The sequence below is a fragment of the Taudactylus pleione genome, unplaced genomic scaffold, assembly GCF_031769625.1.
Source record: "Taudactylus pleione unplaced genomic scaffold, aTauple2 ptg002060l, whole genome shotgun sequence".
Lineage (NCBI taxonomy): Eukaryota > Metazoa > Chordata > Amphibia > Anura > Myobatrachidae > Taudactylus > Taudactylus pleione.
Genome location: NW_028286455.1, coordinates 164,151 through 182,119, shown reverse-complemented (window position 1 = coordinate 182,119; position 17,969 = coordinate 164,151). Strand labels below are relative to the sequence as shown.

The 17,969-nt window shown below is 44.5% G+C and overlaps 1 protein-coding gene across 1 annotated transcript in view; it reads left to right on the top strand.

Moving 5' to 3' along the window:
• Nucleotides 1–427: 427 nt before the first annotated feature.
• LOC148435695 (cell adhesion molecule CEACAM7-like) overlaps nt 428–17,969 on the top strand; it is a 36,790-nt gene continuing 19,248 nt past the window's right edge. Inside the window, exons 1-2 of the mRNA XM_088465636.1 lie at nt 428–509; nt 5,162–5,518. Coding sequence (XP_088321762.1) covers nt 428–509; nt 5,162–5,518 — 439 coding nt within the window. The remainder of the gene's footprint in view (nt 510–5,161; nt 5,519–17,969) is intronic.

The window sequence follows — 17,969 nt, the reverse complement described above, 5'->3', positions numbered from 1 at the left end:
CCACTCTTCTGAAATCAGCATTTCTTTGCCATTTTTAATTTAAAACCCCCATCCACCTCTGATTACTCACTGTAGTGATCTGTACCTTCCATTTCTTCACATAAACTTTTACAGAAAAAAGTGGAGAAGGGTGGCTTCTGGAGAGTGAATACTGAAGACTCAGGAAACATCTCCAGTGTTAAACTGTATGAGGGAACTCAACCTTCTCCATCTAATGAGATTGAAATTATATTTGCACTGCCCTGTATATACTATTCATTGATCTGGAAAGCTATCTCAGCAGGGTAGGAGTGGAGGAAGAGTAGAACTATAGATCACAGTACACAATGGGATCAGAGATCTTGGGCCAGAGTGCATGGGAAAGTTGGAATTGGAATAGTAAAATAAAATATAAAGCCTCTCTCTTAGGAGAGGCAGGAAATTCAGCATGAAAGTTCACACAGCAGTGGTTCAAGTAAAGATTGAACTTAAATTAAGTGTCATTACCAGAATTAAGATATTAGATGGAGGCAAGTGAGATTAGAGTGGTGATGGGACAGTTGACAGTTGGTGAATGATTATTGGACGTATCGGGGGTTGGCTAGTGAAACCCATGCTCTCGCAAGCACTTTGTGGGCCTCTTTTGGTCAGGGACTGTTTGTGGGCATCTCTGTACAAATCCCAGGCACATCTGCATGGTGGATTGGTGGTCCATAAGTACAATTAGTTCTCCATCTTTGGTATTAATATAGTTGTCATAACCCCTATTCCAGTTATTGTGATACATCACTGAAATGGTTTCCCAGCGCATATACAGTCAGGTGCATAAATATTGGGACATTGACAGAATTTTCATATTTTGGCCTCTATTCACCACCACAATGGCTTTGAAATGAAACAAACAAGATGTGCTTTAACTGCAGACTTTCAGATTTAATTTGAGGGTAATTACATCCAAATCAGGTGAACGGTGTAGGAATGACAACGGTTTCTATATGTGCCTCCCACTTTTTAAGGGGCCAAAAGTAATGGGACTATCAACTCAAAAGCTATTTCATGGACAGGTGTGGGCTATTCCCTCGTTATTTCATTATCAATTAAGCAGGTAAAAGGTCTGGAGTTGATTCTAGGTGTGACATTTGCATTTGGAATCAGTTGCGGTCGACTCTCAATATGAGATCCAAAGAGCTGTCATCATCAGTGAAGCAAGCCATCATTAGGCTGAAAAATCAAAACAAACCCATCAGAGAGATAGCAAAAACATTAGGTGTGGCCAAATCAACTGTTTGGAACATTCTTAAAAAGAAAGAACGCACCGGGAAATAATTCTTCTGTCATCCACCACAGTTGTTTTCCATGGTCTTCCGGGTCTTTTGGTGTTGCTGAGCTCTCCGGTGCTAAGGGGTATGCAGGTGCACAACCTATATGCATGCCAACAGTTAAAGACACATATGTACACAGTTACACAAAAAGTTTCACAAACACACACACATATATATATATATATTTTTTTTTTACACCGACACTATTGTACAGACACATATATACAGCTGCACAGACATATCTGCACACACACACATTTATATATATCAGCCATAACCTTACAGGTGAATAACATTAAATATCTTGTTACAATGGCACCTGTCAATGGGTGGAGTATATTATGCAACAAGTGAGCCGTCAGTTCTTGAAGTTGATGGGGTTTATTTACAAAGTGTCTGGTTGTAAATCCGGGTGTTTCTGATCATATTTATGACTATGCCCAATATTTAAAAGGACAATGCTTTTACTAGCCGTGTCTTGCTAGGAAAAGCATCACCCTTTTACATATCGGGCATAAAAATGATCAGAATAGACCCCGAACTTTGAAGTAGGAGAAATGGACAAGCGTTAGAATCTGAGTAACTTTGACAAGCGTCAAATTGTGATGTTTAGACGACTAGGTCAGAGCATTTCTAAAACGGCAGCTCTTCCAGTATGCAGTGCTTAGAACTTACCAGAAGTGGTCCAAGGAAGGACAGACAGTAAACCAGCAACATGGTCATATGCGCCAAGGCTTATTAATGTGCATGTGGGATGAAGGCTAGCCTGTCTGGTCCTATCACACAGAAAAGCTACTGTAGCACAAATTGAGCAGGGGACCAGAATCAGAAGTTGTGCTGGCTTTTTCACAGAACACATGAAATTGCCATTGAGGCCAAAAGCAAGGAAGAAATGAGGAGATAGTGTCGGTCCCAGCTAATAAGACCTGTGGCAGTCGTAGGCATCATCGAAAAAAGGAGTCTGTTTCAGAGAAATCCCTCATTTGCTTGATAGGCGGCCTCAACAGTGGCCTCCTTAGGTGACGACACCTGTGGTAGCTCTCTACAGTTGCCTAGTGGTAGCGCCGCTGCTGCATCCAAGGATGCTAACAGCATCCATCTCTGAATCAGGACCAGAGTACACCCCTGCAACATGCCCGCAAAACTCCCATACAGGGGCCTGTGTGCAGCTGTATGGGCCCTCTCCTCTTCAGCAGAGCAGTAGACTGTGGCTTTGTGCCTGAGTCTACGGCACATGCGCAGGTCTCCGGGAACATGGCGTCCGTGACTTATGTCTGGGGACATCTTTACTGAATATGTGCAAATCACTGGGAAAATGTCCACAGCGTCATTTTCCTGGTGATTAAATTCTATAGAACTGGTCAACGTGGTACTCCTCTGGAGAGGTAAATATAATTTTTATATGAGTGCAAGATGTTCAGTGTGGGCCCCCCTGCACCCAGGGGCCTGTGTGCTGCGCACACCCTGCATCCATTATAAATACGCCAATGCTCCCATAACATGCCTATCAGATGGAAGATCTTTGTGCATCTGCATAGCCACCTCCCAGTCACTGCCCAGGAACACCCAGCATATTGCAGAGTCTATGCATCTCAATTTATCCTCCATCTCTGTGCACACTGCACAGAGGGCCTGATTCAGACCCGCTTACGAGCGCAGGACGCTCGCAAGCGGGTCGATTGTGCCCTACTGCGCATGCACGCGACGGAGGGAGCTCCATCGTGTGCATGTGCGAGACCCGTCGAGAGATGGGCTTCCCATGGGAACGCCTACCGTCATTAGTGATGTCAGTGGGAGTGATTTTGGCTCTGATAGAACCAAAATCACCCCAGGGCTTGCGGCAGCGAGACCCTACCGCAGGGTCTCCGTCGCAAGCCCGATGGTCGCGATGGTCAAGACCATCGCGACCATCATCATGGACGCTTGCATATGCTGTGGGTGGTCACCCACAGCTACGCGAGCGGCCTGGAGGCCGCTCCAAGTTGAGGGAGGAGGGCCCTGATTGAGAGCGAGCGCTCTGGTCAGAGCATTCAGCTCTGAATCAGGCCCAGAGACCAAGTGACGCATACGCGGTGCAACTTTAGAGATTTAGATGGATGCACAGTCGCAAAAAAACATCAGCATTGTACCCAACTCAGCCCCTACATGTGGTTATATAGCATCAAAAATATATCACTAAAAGCAGTAGACAGTCAATTACTTCTAGCCAGTCACTAGGAATTCCCTTCCCTGTATTAAACCTTTGGCATTACACAATGACACAAGGCTAATAACAACATAACTGTATAAATCACTCTGAAATGTCCTTATTTATCAATAAATGTAATCATGCAGTATTATATTATATTGTATTTGTACAAGCCTTGGTAACATCTGTCTTTGTCCTATTACCCATATTTGCCTACTTTTGAAAAGTAGTTTCAGGGAGATTACACACTATAGTAAAAAGTGCGGCGCTAGATGTCTGACACCACCCAAAAGGCGTGTCTAGATCCACCTATGGGCGTATCTGTTGCCAATTGGGTGTGTTCTGGACCAAATTAAATTACAATTACTTTAAGTAAATACTTGGCATGTGATACCAAAATATTCTGTATTGCTGACATGGAGGCAAATTATGTCAGTACATTCCCATAGACACGGGCATAAGAGGGCCTTGCAAAAGGAAATGTGGACAAAATAAGAATCTGCTCCCCCACAACGATTCTAATTAAAATTCTTCAATAGATGACCACACAAATATAATAACACATCTTACTATATGCTGACACCCTAGCCCCCCCACTGACATTAATATGTCTCTTCTCTGCCACACTGACATTACTAGATCTCCCCCTACCACATTAACATTACCAGATCCCCCACACACACATAAACATTCACATTAATAGATTCCACCACCCACAAACACGCACACACACACACATTCCCCTCACCTCACCTCTCCTGCAGCACTGACACTGACCACAACAGATATAAAGGAGATTTTTTTGGCTCAGCCTCTGAATTGTGAAACACTCACACACAACTCCTCGGGCTCAGACAGCTCAGCATCAGCTCCTCCTCCATGTGTCCTCCTCGGGCTCAGACAGCTCAGCATCAGCTCCTCCTCCATGTGTTCTCCTCGGGCTCAGACAGCTCAGCATCAGCTCCTCCTCCATGTGTTCTCCTCGGGCTCAGACAGCTCAGCATCAGCTCCTCCTCCATGTGTCCTCCTCGGGCTCAGACAGCTCAGCATCAGCTCCTCCTCCATGTGTTCTCCTCGGGCTCAGACAGCTCAGTATCAGCTCCTCCTCCATGTGTCCTCCTCGGGCTCAGACAGCTCAGCATCAGCTCCTCCTCCATGTGTCCTCCTCGGGCTCAGACAGCTCAGCATCAGCTCCTCCTCCATGTGTACTCCTCGGGCTCAGACAGCTCAGCATCAGCTCCTCCTCCATGTGTCCTCCTCGGGCTCAGACAGCTCAGCATCAGCTCCTCCTCCATGTGTCCTCCTCGGGCTCAGACAGCTCAGCATCAGCTCCTCCTCCATGTGTCCTCCTCGGGAATGGCTGGGCAGAGAATGCTGGGAGCATCAGTCTCTCCAAGCAGTCTGTGTGAACTTTGGCTGGTTAGTCTGCTGCTCTGTGCAGGGGTGGACCCAGGAGGGATCTCTCTGTAATAAACGGACTCCCTGACCCTGCGTCTACATCTGGACTTGCGCATGCGCAGTCCGGACTTTCTGCAGCGCTGTGAGGAATGCGGGGGATTACATCTAGTTTGCGGGGTAGCGGGAGCTCCCACCTCAATTCGGGAAGCTCCCGCGGAATTTGGGAGGGTAGGCAAGCATTCTATTACCTGATATATGTTTGTTTCTCTTTCAGCTCTCCTCAGTCTGTGGATGGATTTGACCAGTGGGATGATTAATATTCAGCTGATCCCTCAGTATCCAGTGATCCAGGAATCTGTCACCCTGAGTGTTACTGAGATCACTGGGAGTATTGTGTCTGTCACTTGGTATAAAGGACTAAACACCAGTGCTGGGGATCAAATCCTCACATATATTCCTGGTGTTACTCCCTCACTAATTCCTTGGCCTCAGTACTTCCCTCGGGCCAGGCCTTTACCTAATGGCTCATTACTGATCTCAGATCTCCATATAACAGACAGCGGTGATTACACAGTGCAGATACAGACAGAGAAACCACAAGAACAAGCCTCTGTGACCCTGACTGTCTATGGTGAGTAACGTGTAGTCACTGTGCCAGGCAGATGTGTGATGAATAATCAGAGCCGTAACTAGACTTTTTGGTGCCCTGTGCCAGAAAGAGCATTGGTGCCCCCCTCATTTTTCAAAGGGACATAATGCACCCAAAAAAGGGCCATGGCTTCATGGGGAAGGGCAAGGGAAGAGATAGGAAAGGCCAGGAGATGCTGGGGATGAAATAAGAGGAAGCTACAAGCAAGAATGATAATAAACAGAAATTTGACAGGCCCAAACAGCGCCCCTTGACCTGTGGTGCCCTGTGCGATGGCACCGGCCACACTACCCTAGCTACGGCCCTGTGAATAATGATTGGTACCTTCTATGTGTGCGGCTGCTGGGTACAGTGGTAGCTCCAGCTCTGGATATGTTTATATTACATCAGCCCTTACTACTAGGCTGGAAATCATAGAGTGGGACAAGCAGGCCCAGATTAACAATTCGGCAGATGGGGCTACAGCCCCAGGCTTCCACATAAAACTAGGCCAATCATAATGACAGCATGATGATCAGTCACCCAGCTGGCCACATGGTCATCCATAAATCAGAAGTAATAAAATTGTGTTTGTATTTTCCTCACAAAATTATGCAATTTTTCTGCTTACATGTATTTAGGGAGAAATTGGGGCTGATAGTGAAGGAATGTACACTCCTACATGTTACTGGCCACACCCACAAAGCACTGGCCACACCTCCTCCACTTTATGGGGTCTATTTACTAAGCTTTGGAGAGAGATAAAGTGGATGGAGATAAAGTACCAGCCAATCAGCTCCTAACTGCCATTTTTCAAACACAGCCTGTGACATGGCAATTAGGAGCTGATTGCCTGGTACTTTATCTCCATCCAAGGCTTAGTAAATAGACCCCCTAAGACTCAACTGCCACTCTTTGACCATCTGAAAGGTTGGGATGCAATCTCGGTCTGACAATGATGGGTCTTTCTCCTCATTGGTGAGAGACACTCTCGGCCTCATACAAAATTTTACTTACATCTGTTCTGTTAGTGTAAAATATGCTTTCTGTATTGTAAATGCACTCCAAAAAATACATACATATACAACTATATCACCTCTAAAGTCCGTATGACTGGAGAGGTGAAACAGGTTCAGGGGTAAATGCAGAAATATGACAGTGGGGATATTTATATTTATATATATATATATATACACACAAAGAAATGCCCTTAACCTGCGCTCAGCTTTATTAGTATATAATAAATGGCTACAAAACGTCTAAAACAATCCCCCTGTTAGTAGGGGCTAGAACACAATATTTTATAGAGTAGTATAGAAGATGTGCCCCAAAGAAAACAAATAACGAATTGTTCACTTCAATTAAATATATAAAAAAAGTCCAATATAAAATAAGCTCGTAATCCAATTTGCAGTATTATAAATTCTTAGAAGAGATGGATCCTACGGCCGACTTGTGCACTTTATGTATACTAAACACTTCAGTGTGGCTTTTCTCCCATACAATTGGATTTTCTTAATATGAAGAAAAACTCCTTATCTTCTTAAGGAGATAAATATCTAAAAATAAACCCTTGCACCAAGAATACACCCAAAGAAGGCCCAAAGGCCACCATTAATATAAAAATATTTATTATACATAAAATCTTTTTCAATCAACAGTATACAGCCAGATAGAATTCAGAGTTGTATTGATATAAAATAATATCACACCTCAATATGTATAACGCCCTTATATAGGGTAGATAGCACACACCCTTATATATACATAAATATATATATGGAGATGGAAAATTGCAGCACCAAAAGAGGTAGAAACTCTTACACTGATTTATAAAAAAAAAGGTTTTTTTCCATAATTGTATAATTGTATACACAAATTAATGTATAGAGGCCCTGATTCAGAGCCGGACGCTCTGAAAGAGCACTCGCTCTAAATCAGGGCGTTTTTTTTTTGTGTGACCACCCACAGCTATAGCGAGCGGCCAGGATGATGGTCACGATGGTCAAGACCATCGTGACCATCGGGCTTGCGATGAGACCCTTGTGGTAGGGTGTCGTGGCCGCAAGCCCCAGAGAGATTTCGGCTCTAACAGAGCCGGAATCTATCCACTAACATCACTCGTGATGTCAGTGGGGCCGCCCCCAAATGGCAGGCGTTCACATGGGAACGCCTCCGTTTGGGCAGCCACCCCCCGGTCCGCCCACCAAAGGGGGCGAGCTGTCACTTAACATCGACAGCTCGCCCCCTTTGTTGCGAGACCCTGATTGACGGATTTCCCGTCGCTAGCCGGGTCTCGCGCATGCGGACAACGGAGCCGGCCACCATCGACCCGGTTGCGAGTGCTCAGTGCTTGCGACCGGATCTGAATCAGGCCCAGAGACCAATGGGAAAGAAAACCTGTATAGATGGTGAGCTACCTGTATACAGCACTCCCCAGCAATATAGGTGTCGGCTCAATCAGAAGTGCAACACTGGAGATCTGTTGCTGACGGAAACATACAATAATTAAATCTGCATTTGAGCACCCAATGTCTTGTATATCTTATGTGTATACAAAAAGGAATATTCAATTCCATGTAATAAGGTAATTATTTCAAAGTGCAATATGTGCTAATGTGCAAAAAATTTGATAAAACTCTAATAATCTTTGGTATTTTGTGTATTCGAAAATTATAGTACATTCATACCATAGAGTGCATCATGCAAAAAAAGTAGTACATAATAGACTTTTCTTAATGCTTTTAAAGTGCACCATGTTTATGTATACATCAGTAAATGCAACAATATACCCTTAAACAATGATCTAAAACAATATCTAAACAATAAACAATATCTAAAACTGATAAAAATAATTGTTTATATCAGTGCATTGTGCAAAAAAGGTGCATACTAGAATTCCACAGCACCTATCATTTTGTGCAGCAATACTATCACCTATTAATATATATAAATATGCAAAAAATGGATACACAATTACTTTGAGCTAAAAGAGCAATTTAATAAGACAATATCTAGACATAAGAGGTGGAGTAGACAATAAGTCAACATGCATTGCACATTTTTTTTAACCACTTGCCTGGCACGGTCGTATCAGATACGACCATACCAGACTGGGCTTTCCCTGACTTGGTCGTATCTGATCTGATACAACCAGTCAGAAATGCCCTGTGGGTGGGTGGCTGTTGGAGGAGAATGTTCCTGCAGCCACCAGCCCCAGAGGGACCTCCACGGTCCCTCTGCAACTACATTTTCTAATCGTTTCTGCTGATCACTGCTGGGCACAGTGATCAGCCAGCCCGGCGCCTGCCCCCCTCTATGCACACACCCGGTGCTGCTCCTGGCAGATGCCGGGTTAGTGAACTAAATGGAGCCTCTGCTCCTATGTAAGCCCCGTGCAGCCTCTGCCTGCTCCCTCCCAGCCACTCGCTCCCCTCTTCACTGATCAGCTCGGCGCTGCTCCTTGCAGATGCTGGGCGGTTGCTATGAAAGGAGCCTGTGCTCCTGTGGTAATGAATATATAGCCGCTGGCCCCCTGATTAGACCTGGCGCTGCTCCACGCAGACGCCGGGTTATAAGACTGAATGGAGCCTGTGCTCCTGTGTAACCCCAGCGTGGCTACTCGCAGATGCTGGGGTAATGAACACATACACAGCTGCTGCCCCCCCTGGTTTAGACCTGGCGCTGCTCCTCACAGATGCCAGGTTATTACAATGAATGAAGCCTGTGCTCCTGTGTAACCATGATGCTGCACTGCCGGGGAAATTCAGTGACTGGAAACTCTGGGCCTGATTCAGACCCGCTCGCGAGTGCTGAGCGCTCGCAAGCGGGTCAATGTTGGCCCAGTGCGCAGGCGCACGAGGGAGCCGGGTCAGTCGTGCGCATGCGCGAGACCCGGATAGCGACGGCCAAGCCATCGCTCTGGGTCTCGCTACAAAGGGGGCGTGCTGTCGATGGTGAGAGACAGCACGCCCCCTTTGGTGGGCGTGGCTGCCCAGACGGAGGCGTTCCCATGGGAACGCCTACCATCTGGGGCCGGCCTCACTGACATCACAAGTGATGTCAGTGGGAGTGCTCTCGGCTCTGATAGAGCCAAAAGCACTCCAGGGCTTACGGCAATGAGACCCTACCACAAGGGTCTCATCGCAAGCCCGATGGTCGCAATGGTCTTGACCATCGCGACCATCCTTTTGGCCACTCGCATAAGCTGTGGGTGGTCACCCACAGCTATGCGAGCAGCCAGGAGGCCACTCTAAAAAAGAGAAGGACGGCCATTGGCAGGTTACAGTGATTTGGAACTCATACTTTATCCCCGATCCATCCCTTCTGCCCTGCTTACAGAATATTTGGTGCTCTTGAAGTGTGCTGCTCATTCCTGACCGACACAGATCATATGCTGGCCCCTGAAGTGTGTACTGCTCATCCTTGACCCACACAGATCATACTGTATGATGGCCCCTGAAGTATGCCCAATTCATACCTACACACACTTCTCCTCCTTCTTCTCTTCCAAACAACAGGGGTAGGCAATCCTAAGGATTGTTCACTAATACCTCTCCATCTCTTCCCAGCAAAAGGGGTGAACAAACCTATGAGGATTATTCACCTCATGATATTGGAGACATATTGTTGTGAGTCCTGTGATAGTGTAGCTGAGGAGAGAGAGAGATAGACATCAGTGATTGAGATAAGGATACAATTGTTAGATATTACAGTGACTGACACAATTATAAAAAAGTTATAAAAACTGTGATCATCAAAGTACGGTGAAAACCATTATCCATGTATCATCTACAATAAGAGTGCAGCGATGTCCACCAGTGATACAGATTCTGGAAGTGACATGTATTCCAGTGATGAAGAATAACTACTTTTGGATGCCACTCACGAAGAGCAAGATCAAGAGGAGGGGCGCCAATTTTGCGCTCTATACGCGCAAAACTGTGGTCCAGCGCCACCACAATTTCCCTTCATGGGTGAACACCAAGTGACAATAGAAAGTGGAATTCTGGGATATTTCAAATTGTTTTTTGACCTACACTTGGTCGAATTGATTACTGTGGAAACAAATCGGTATGCTGAACGGTGCAACACCACGCCAGTTTTCAAGAAGCAATGATTGGGTCCCAACAAGGGCTGCAGAAATACTGGTATTCTTATCTCTGCTAGTGCTGCAAGGCTTGATACAAAAACCTCTGCTGGAGTGGTACTGGTCTAAAAGGAATGCCCTGGCGACACCATTTTTTGCATCAATAATGTCCCACAGATGGTTTATCTTACTGAAAAAATTCCTACATTTTGTAGATAATCAGGCTGAAGAAAAAGCCCATCCCAACCCCAAACACCAGAAAATATGGCTTGTTTAGTCCTACTTGTCCAAGAGGTTTTCTGAACTACTGACCCCAGAACGAGACTGTCAGGACTTTAACTATTTCAGTACATAAAGACAAACTACACTTGCCGAAAGTTCCACTGTGGTCGTTGGAGGATCTATCCTTGTTACTGGCATTCATCACATCCAGTGCACAGAGTGTTAAAGTGATCATCTGTTTCTTAGGTGTGGTCAGGTTGTTGGATTCCTTGATTGCTTATTATTCCAAACCTGATTCTATTTGGGTCACATGTTCTGAACTTCCTATGGATCACAGACCTCTAGTATAAACCCCTGTTACTAACTATGCCTCATATGCCTCAACTATGTCTGTGCAACGTTACTTTCAGGTCTTCATTGGACTCTGCCAGATCCCCGCTGTGCCTGGTGTATGCTGTGGACCTCGCTACATTCCTGCTTGTGTTCCGGTTCAAGTTCTGATACATGTTATCAGCTGCACTACAGAGCTCAGCATTGCCATTGTTTTTCCGTTGTTATCCTGCTCTATTACTGCTATTCCATTCTACGCTACACTATTTGGTTTACTTGTTATTATTGACTCATACGGACACTGGGGTTACTTCTTCTACAGTTGTCAACTGCACTGTTACAGTCTATCCTACCAGGACTGCATTATGCCTCAGGGCTCAACCCCACTCCGGACCTTCATTACGCCGCAGGGCTCAACCCTGCTCCGGACCTTCATCCTACCGCAGGGCTCAACCCTGCTCCAGGCCTTCATCACATCGCAGGACTCAACCATGTTCCGGACCCTCATCACATCTCAGGGCTCAACCCTGTTCCGGACCCTCATCACATCTCAGCGCTCAACCAAGTTCCGGACCCTCATCACGTCTCAGGGCTCAACCGCATTCCGGACCCTCATCACGTCTCAGGGCTCAACCCTGTTCCGGATCCTCATTACATCTCAGGGCTTAACCTCATTCCGGATCTATTTACATCTCAGGGATCAACATTGTTCCGGACCTCCGTCACGCTACAGGGCTCAACCCTGTTATTGACCTCCATTCTATCCTGAGGCCCTAGCCTTGTGTTGAACTCGGGGTTCCACCCCACACCAGTTCAATGTGTACTTTGAACTTTGTTTCTCACAGGGGCATTCCCCTGCACCTGTTAGTGCATGTCATGAACTTTGTGTTATTTAGATTTAATGTGGAACTTTGCCATACAGTTTTTGTTCTTGAATTCTTGTTCTTCTATTTACTTTTATTTCGTGTCAGTGATATTTCATGAAAAAGTCATTCCTAAAACCACCTCAGTTTATATTTCCTAGTAAGCCTGACTCTTCCCAGGAGCCTCAAGTGTCTGTAGCTGTGACAGAGACATCTCCATTGATGAAAGTCTACTGCTGTACAAAGGCAGACTGGGGTGGAAGCAGTATATTCCAAGTTAAATATCCAGATTTGGAATAAAAATGTACATGCTGTGTGAAGCAAAATCAGGATACATTTGGCACCAGCATTATATATACAGGCAAAGGGACTATAGTGGACACATAATACCAAGGTTTACCATTATCTGTGCAAATAGTAATGAGTCTATTGAAACCCTTACTCAATAAGGGATATTGCTTCACAACAGACAATTTTTATACATCCCCTCTATTGGCCGATATATTGCTGACCTATCGGACTGACACCTATGGGACCCTGAGAATGACCTGAAAAGATGCCCCTGAAGCACTGAAGAAGAAAAAACTGCAAAAAGGAGATATTGTAGGCATTCAACGGGGAAAAGTGTGTGTGATGAGGTGGAGAGATAAAAAAAAGATGTCTGTATCTTATCTACAGTCCACAACATAGAACTTGTAGAAACTGAAAAATCCTACACAACCAAAATCAAACCACAGGCTGTTATTGATTATAATTTGACAATGGGTGGGGTAGACCGTGCAGACCAGCACATTACTAATTATCCCATAAGCCGTAAAAGGGGTAAGACATTTTATATCAAAATATTTACCCACCTATTAGACCAAGCAATTTGGAATGCTTACATCCTGTTTAAAAAAAATGGAGGTGGTAAAACCCACCTACAATTTAGACTGGAGCTAATAGAGAATCACCACACAGCAGAGACCTGCACAACAAAACGTGGCCGGCCACCACCTAGCCCAAACCGCTTACAGCTAACAGAGAGGCACTTCCCAGAGTATGTCCCTACTACAGAAAAAGACAATGCAGCCAGAAAATGTGCTGTTTGCTGCTCTAAGAGAGATGAAAGTGGCAAAAAAAATATGCAAAGAGACACGGTTCTACTGCATAGAGTGCGACGTTGGACTTTGTGCTGTGCCTTGTTTCAAAGTCTTTCATACTGAAAAAAATGTCTAAATGTTCCATTACACTGAAAATTACTGTTAAATGAGTTTTATATAAGTCTTAAATAGTTTAAAAGTGTTTAAAATTCAAGTTCATGAATTTAAAAAAAAATAGCTATTTTATGGTATACTATGTTTCAAAATAGAAAAAAAAACAGAAAAAAAAAAGATTTTCTTTAATAAAATTGTGTTGAATAAGTTTTAACTAGATGTTCTTGACCTAATTCAATCATAAAAAACCCGACAATTTCGGAGCTGTTTTTGGGAAAAGAATTTGCCCGTTAAGTGGTTAAAAAAATAAATTAATTAATAATATACTGTACATAACACATCACATGAAGTATATAAAAATGAGTTATCAGGTAAAACAATGGTAAGTTCATGAAAGGTGAGAGAAGTCTCCAACGCGTTTTATCCGGGTAACAGACTTCTTGAAGAAGGAAGCACAGGTACATACAGAAAATAATCAAATGAACATAAAAGATCCCAGCACTCCTCTTGCTTGTCAGTCCACTGCAGTGGCTTGCAGCAACAATCAGCCATGCTCTCGCAGCATAGCTCTTTGTCCCTGGCACTACAGCCACTTAGGCCTACTAATTGGCTGCTTGCCGGCATCAGTGCAAGGAAGACTAGGTGAATGGGGGGTTTAGACTCCTCCTCTGCTGCTGATTTCATGCTGACTCGGTGACATAGAAAACCCGGAATTCCATATTTCCACTTTGAGCTGTGCAGCCCAGAAAACCCGAAGTTCCAAACTGCTGCTGTAGCTGCAGAATATGCTGGTCTTGTTTTCTTCTCCCTTAGGGGTATATTTACTAAAGTGCGGGTTTTTAGAAGTGGAGATATTGCCCATATCAACCAGTCAGATTCTAGCTATTATCTTCTAGAAGCTGCTAGATAAATAGTAAGTAGAATCTGATTGGTTGCTATGGGCAACATCTCCAATTCAAAAAACCCGCACTTTAGTATATATTTCCCTGCTGATCCCACCAGAATGTGGGCAACTCAGGTGAGAGACCACCCCTCTCACCACAATGTAATATAAAAAAAATATATATACACTGTATATATATATATATATATATATATATATTAGGGATGTGCAGGCTCGGATAGGTTCGAGTTTGCACGCCGAGTTCGGATTTTTCCCTCCAAAAAAACGGAACTCAGAACGAGGCAAAACGTCATCTTGCATGCACAAACATCATCATTCCCAGACAAAGTCCAGGAATGATGATGTTTGTCAAAACTTCTCACCCTTTTCAACCAGACACACCAGGGTTATTGCATAGGGCGCATTAGTAGTTGGCGCAAATTGGGACCACGGCGGTACGCCATCAAGGCTGGTTGTTTGTTAATACTTTTAAGAGCTGGATCAGTGGTGATAATGGACCAATGACGTCTGATGGCCTTATTTGTAGTCTTATCAGCCAAATCGTAGGTAGCAGGGTATATCATTCTTGACAGGTTAATATTTGACAAACATCTATTTACTACTGTCGGTGAGTACCCTCGTGCGAGGAATCTGTCACGCATCTCCAACAATTGTATTTCAGACACATCCTGAGATGTATTATTTCTTAGAACACGTAGAAATTGTGATATGGGGAGTGACTCCTACAGGTTGCTTATGTGATGGCAAGATGCATGCAGCAATGTATTACGGTCTGTAGATTTGCGATATAGGGTTGAGCTCACACCTGTACCATGATGTGAAATGGTCACGTCAAGGAAATTTATAGTATATTTATCTAAATTAGTGGTGAAGCGTATGGGGCCATCGATTGCATTGAGGGCAGAAACCATGTTGAAAAATTCAACATCGGTACCCCTCCAAATCAAAAACAGATTGTCAATATACCTTTCATAACAAACAATCTTTGGGCCAAAATGGCCCAAAATATATTTCTTTTCATACTGCTGCATGTACAGATTGGCATACGATGGGGCCAGATTCTACCCCATCGCCATGCCCAACAATTGAATATAATAATCACCACAGTAGAAAAAATTATTAGAACCAAGTACAAGATCACTTAGCTCACATAGGAACTCAATTGGAGGTCCCACATGCGTACCACTACCAAGACTGGTTCTGACCGCCTCAATACCATCCTGGTGTGGTATCACGATATAAAGGGATGATACATCCAAGGTGGCCAACCACATCACATCAGTAAGATAATTCAGTAACAAAATTTTGTCAAGGAAATCAGTTGTATCACGTAAATAACTCTCCTTTGCAACTACACGCGGTTGGAGAAACCCATCAACAAAAATCACTAGGGGCTGAAGCGCAGAGCCCCTAGCAGATATAATTGGACGCCCTGGTGGGTCGACCAATGTCTTGTGTATTTTGGGTAGTAGGTAGATAATCGGGCATATAGGATGTGGAACTGTTAAATAGGCTGCCACACTTTCATCAATCCACCCATTTTGCACTGCCCTACTAACTACCTGATCAACCCTACCTTTGATCTTATACATTGGATTGGTAGCCACCTTGGTCTAAGTATGTGTATCACTCAACTGGCGAAGCACTTCCCGGTCATAGTCGTACCAGTCTTGTTCCACAACGGCCCCACCCTTATCTGCCTGACGTATCACCAGTGACTCATCATGTATCAATCTATGTAATGCTTGTCTCTGTACATAAGTCAAGTTGTCATATCTTTTGGAAACATCGGAGACGGACATATCATGTTCCACTAGTCGTAAAAAAGTCTTGATACTGGCGTTACTTGACTGAGGATCAAACGAGCTGGGATTTTTAAATTTGCTAACGGTGTTCATTTCACTAGAGTTTGAGAAATATTCACGAAGATGTAATTTACGTCCAAATTTATAATGTTCTACAGACCAATTAAATTTATCGTGTTGTACCGTAGGTACAAAAGAAAGACCAAGTGAGAGGACCTCTGTTTCAGCCTGAGTAAGTGATCTACTAGAGAGATTATAAATAGGCTCTAGTTCTTCTGTCGCCCCCTTCCCCATTTTCTTGTATTTACCCCTGAGCCTGCTTGGGTATCGGGGGCCCGTCTGGAACCTAGGCCTTGGCCTCTGCCTAAAAAAACTCCACTAGGAGGACGTTGGTTACTTGATTCACTTTCAGAATTTGATTGGGAAGATGACATATCAAATCTAGCAGGAACCGTATATTTTGGGGTACCACCTGGGCATCTAGAAAAATTATCGCCCCTAAGCCACCGAAAGACTTGGTGGTTAGTATAGTCAGAATTAACAGTAGCTATTTTTTTATGTTTAAACGTAATAAGGTCCCTCTGATAACTGTTAGTCTGTTCTTGCAATTTCACCAACCAACTCTCAGTATTATCAGTGGTCAAGGTATCAAGATGGCTGCTATTAAACAGTCTTATTTCATCTCTGACTTTGGGCAATTCATTCCCCACCTCCTCAATTACATATTCACACACACATGCTTATATATATATATACAGAGAAATATAGCACACATATATACACATACATACATATTTGCACATACACACACACACACACAAAGGTCACTTGTTGAGCATGCAATTACAACAATGGGTACAGATGCAGAACAAGCAGGCCTTTGTGTAGAGTAGTAAAGAAATGTCTGTGCTGCACTGGCTGTAACACTGAAGAAATATCTTTACACTCTGCCCCGATTACTGGACCACAAATGTATATGGAGAACATACCCACTTCTCCCCCTTTTCAACCAGACACACCAGGGTAAGGGAGAGGAATATTTAAATCTCACTGAGGATCTATATAGAAGGAGTGGGATAGCACTGCAATGGGGGTGGTGATAGGCCTTTTTTTTATATATTTTTCTCTCTCTACACACATTAAACACCACCAGTATTTCAATCAACCCCCCTCCCCCCCCCCCCCCGCATTACAGTGCTGATTCACTCCTTCTATCTATGACAATTAGAGAGGCTGGACACCTCCAAACACAGCTGCACACAACCCCCTCCCCGTGTGTCCCAAACCCACCCCCATGTTTCACTTTGAGCGCACTGTCACAGAACTTCACTTAGGATCTAGTTGGCATTTATTTTCTTATCCTACTGACTCCTGCTTTTAACACCTACACAGCTCCAGTTCTGCGCTCCTCACTGGTCTGTGCGTGAGGCTGCGATGGTACTCGATGTTATAAATGGTTTTGCGGTCTTGCTAAGGATTACGAATGTGTGTAAGGTAAAGTGGCTGTACTTATCACAGCCGTAGGGAGGGTGGTGCGGCTGGTACCTCCGCACAGGGCGGTAGCATCCAAGGTCACAGGCCCGCAACCTGTCCGGCTCCGGAGGTCTGTAGAGAGACCTCCTGCAGTGCTACTTGGCACCCGCAGAGCGACGCCGAAGAAGTTACCCGCCCTCCACCCACCCCCAGGTGGAAATAGGTAAGCACTCAGAAGGAGGAGGGGGTGGAGGGGAATACGAGGGGTGGCAGTGCATCACAGGGCACACTGCCACCCAGATACGGCACTGGTACTTATGTTGTGCTGCGTCGGCATAGCGATCGCAGTGGATTAGCATACTATCGCGTAATCGCTATTGCAATCCGTAATGAAGCAGGCCATTTATCCCTTGCTTTGGAAGGTCCTCTTATAGCAGCATCTGACTCAGACTGCAAAATCCACTCAGATCTTATACTAAGGGGGAAATATACTAAGATTCATATTGGTGTGTGATCTCTAATCACAGCTCTTCATCTGAACATTTTCCACTGTAAATCACAAATTTACTAAA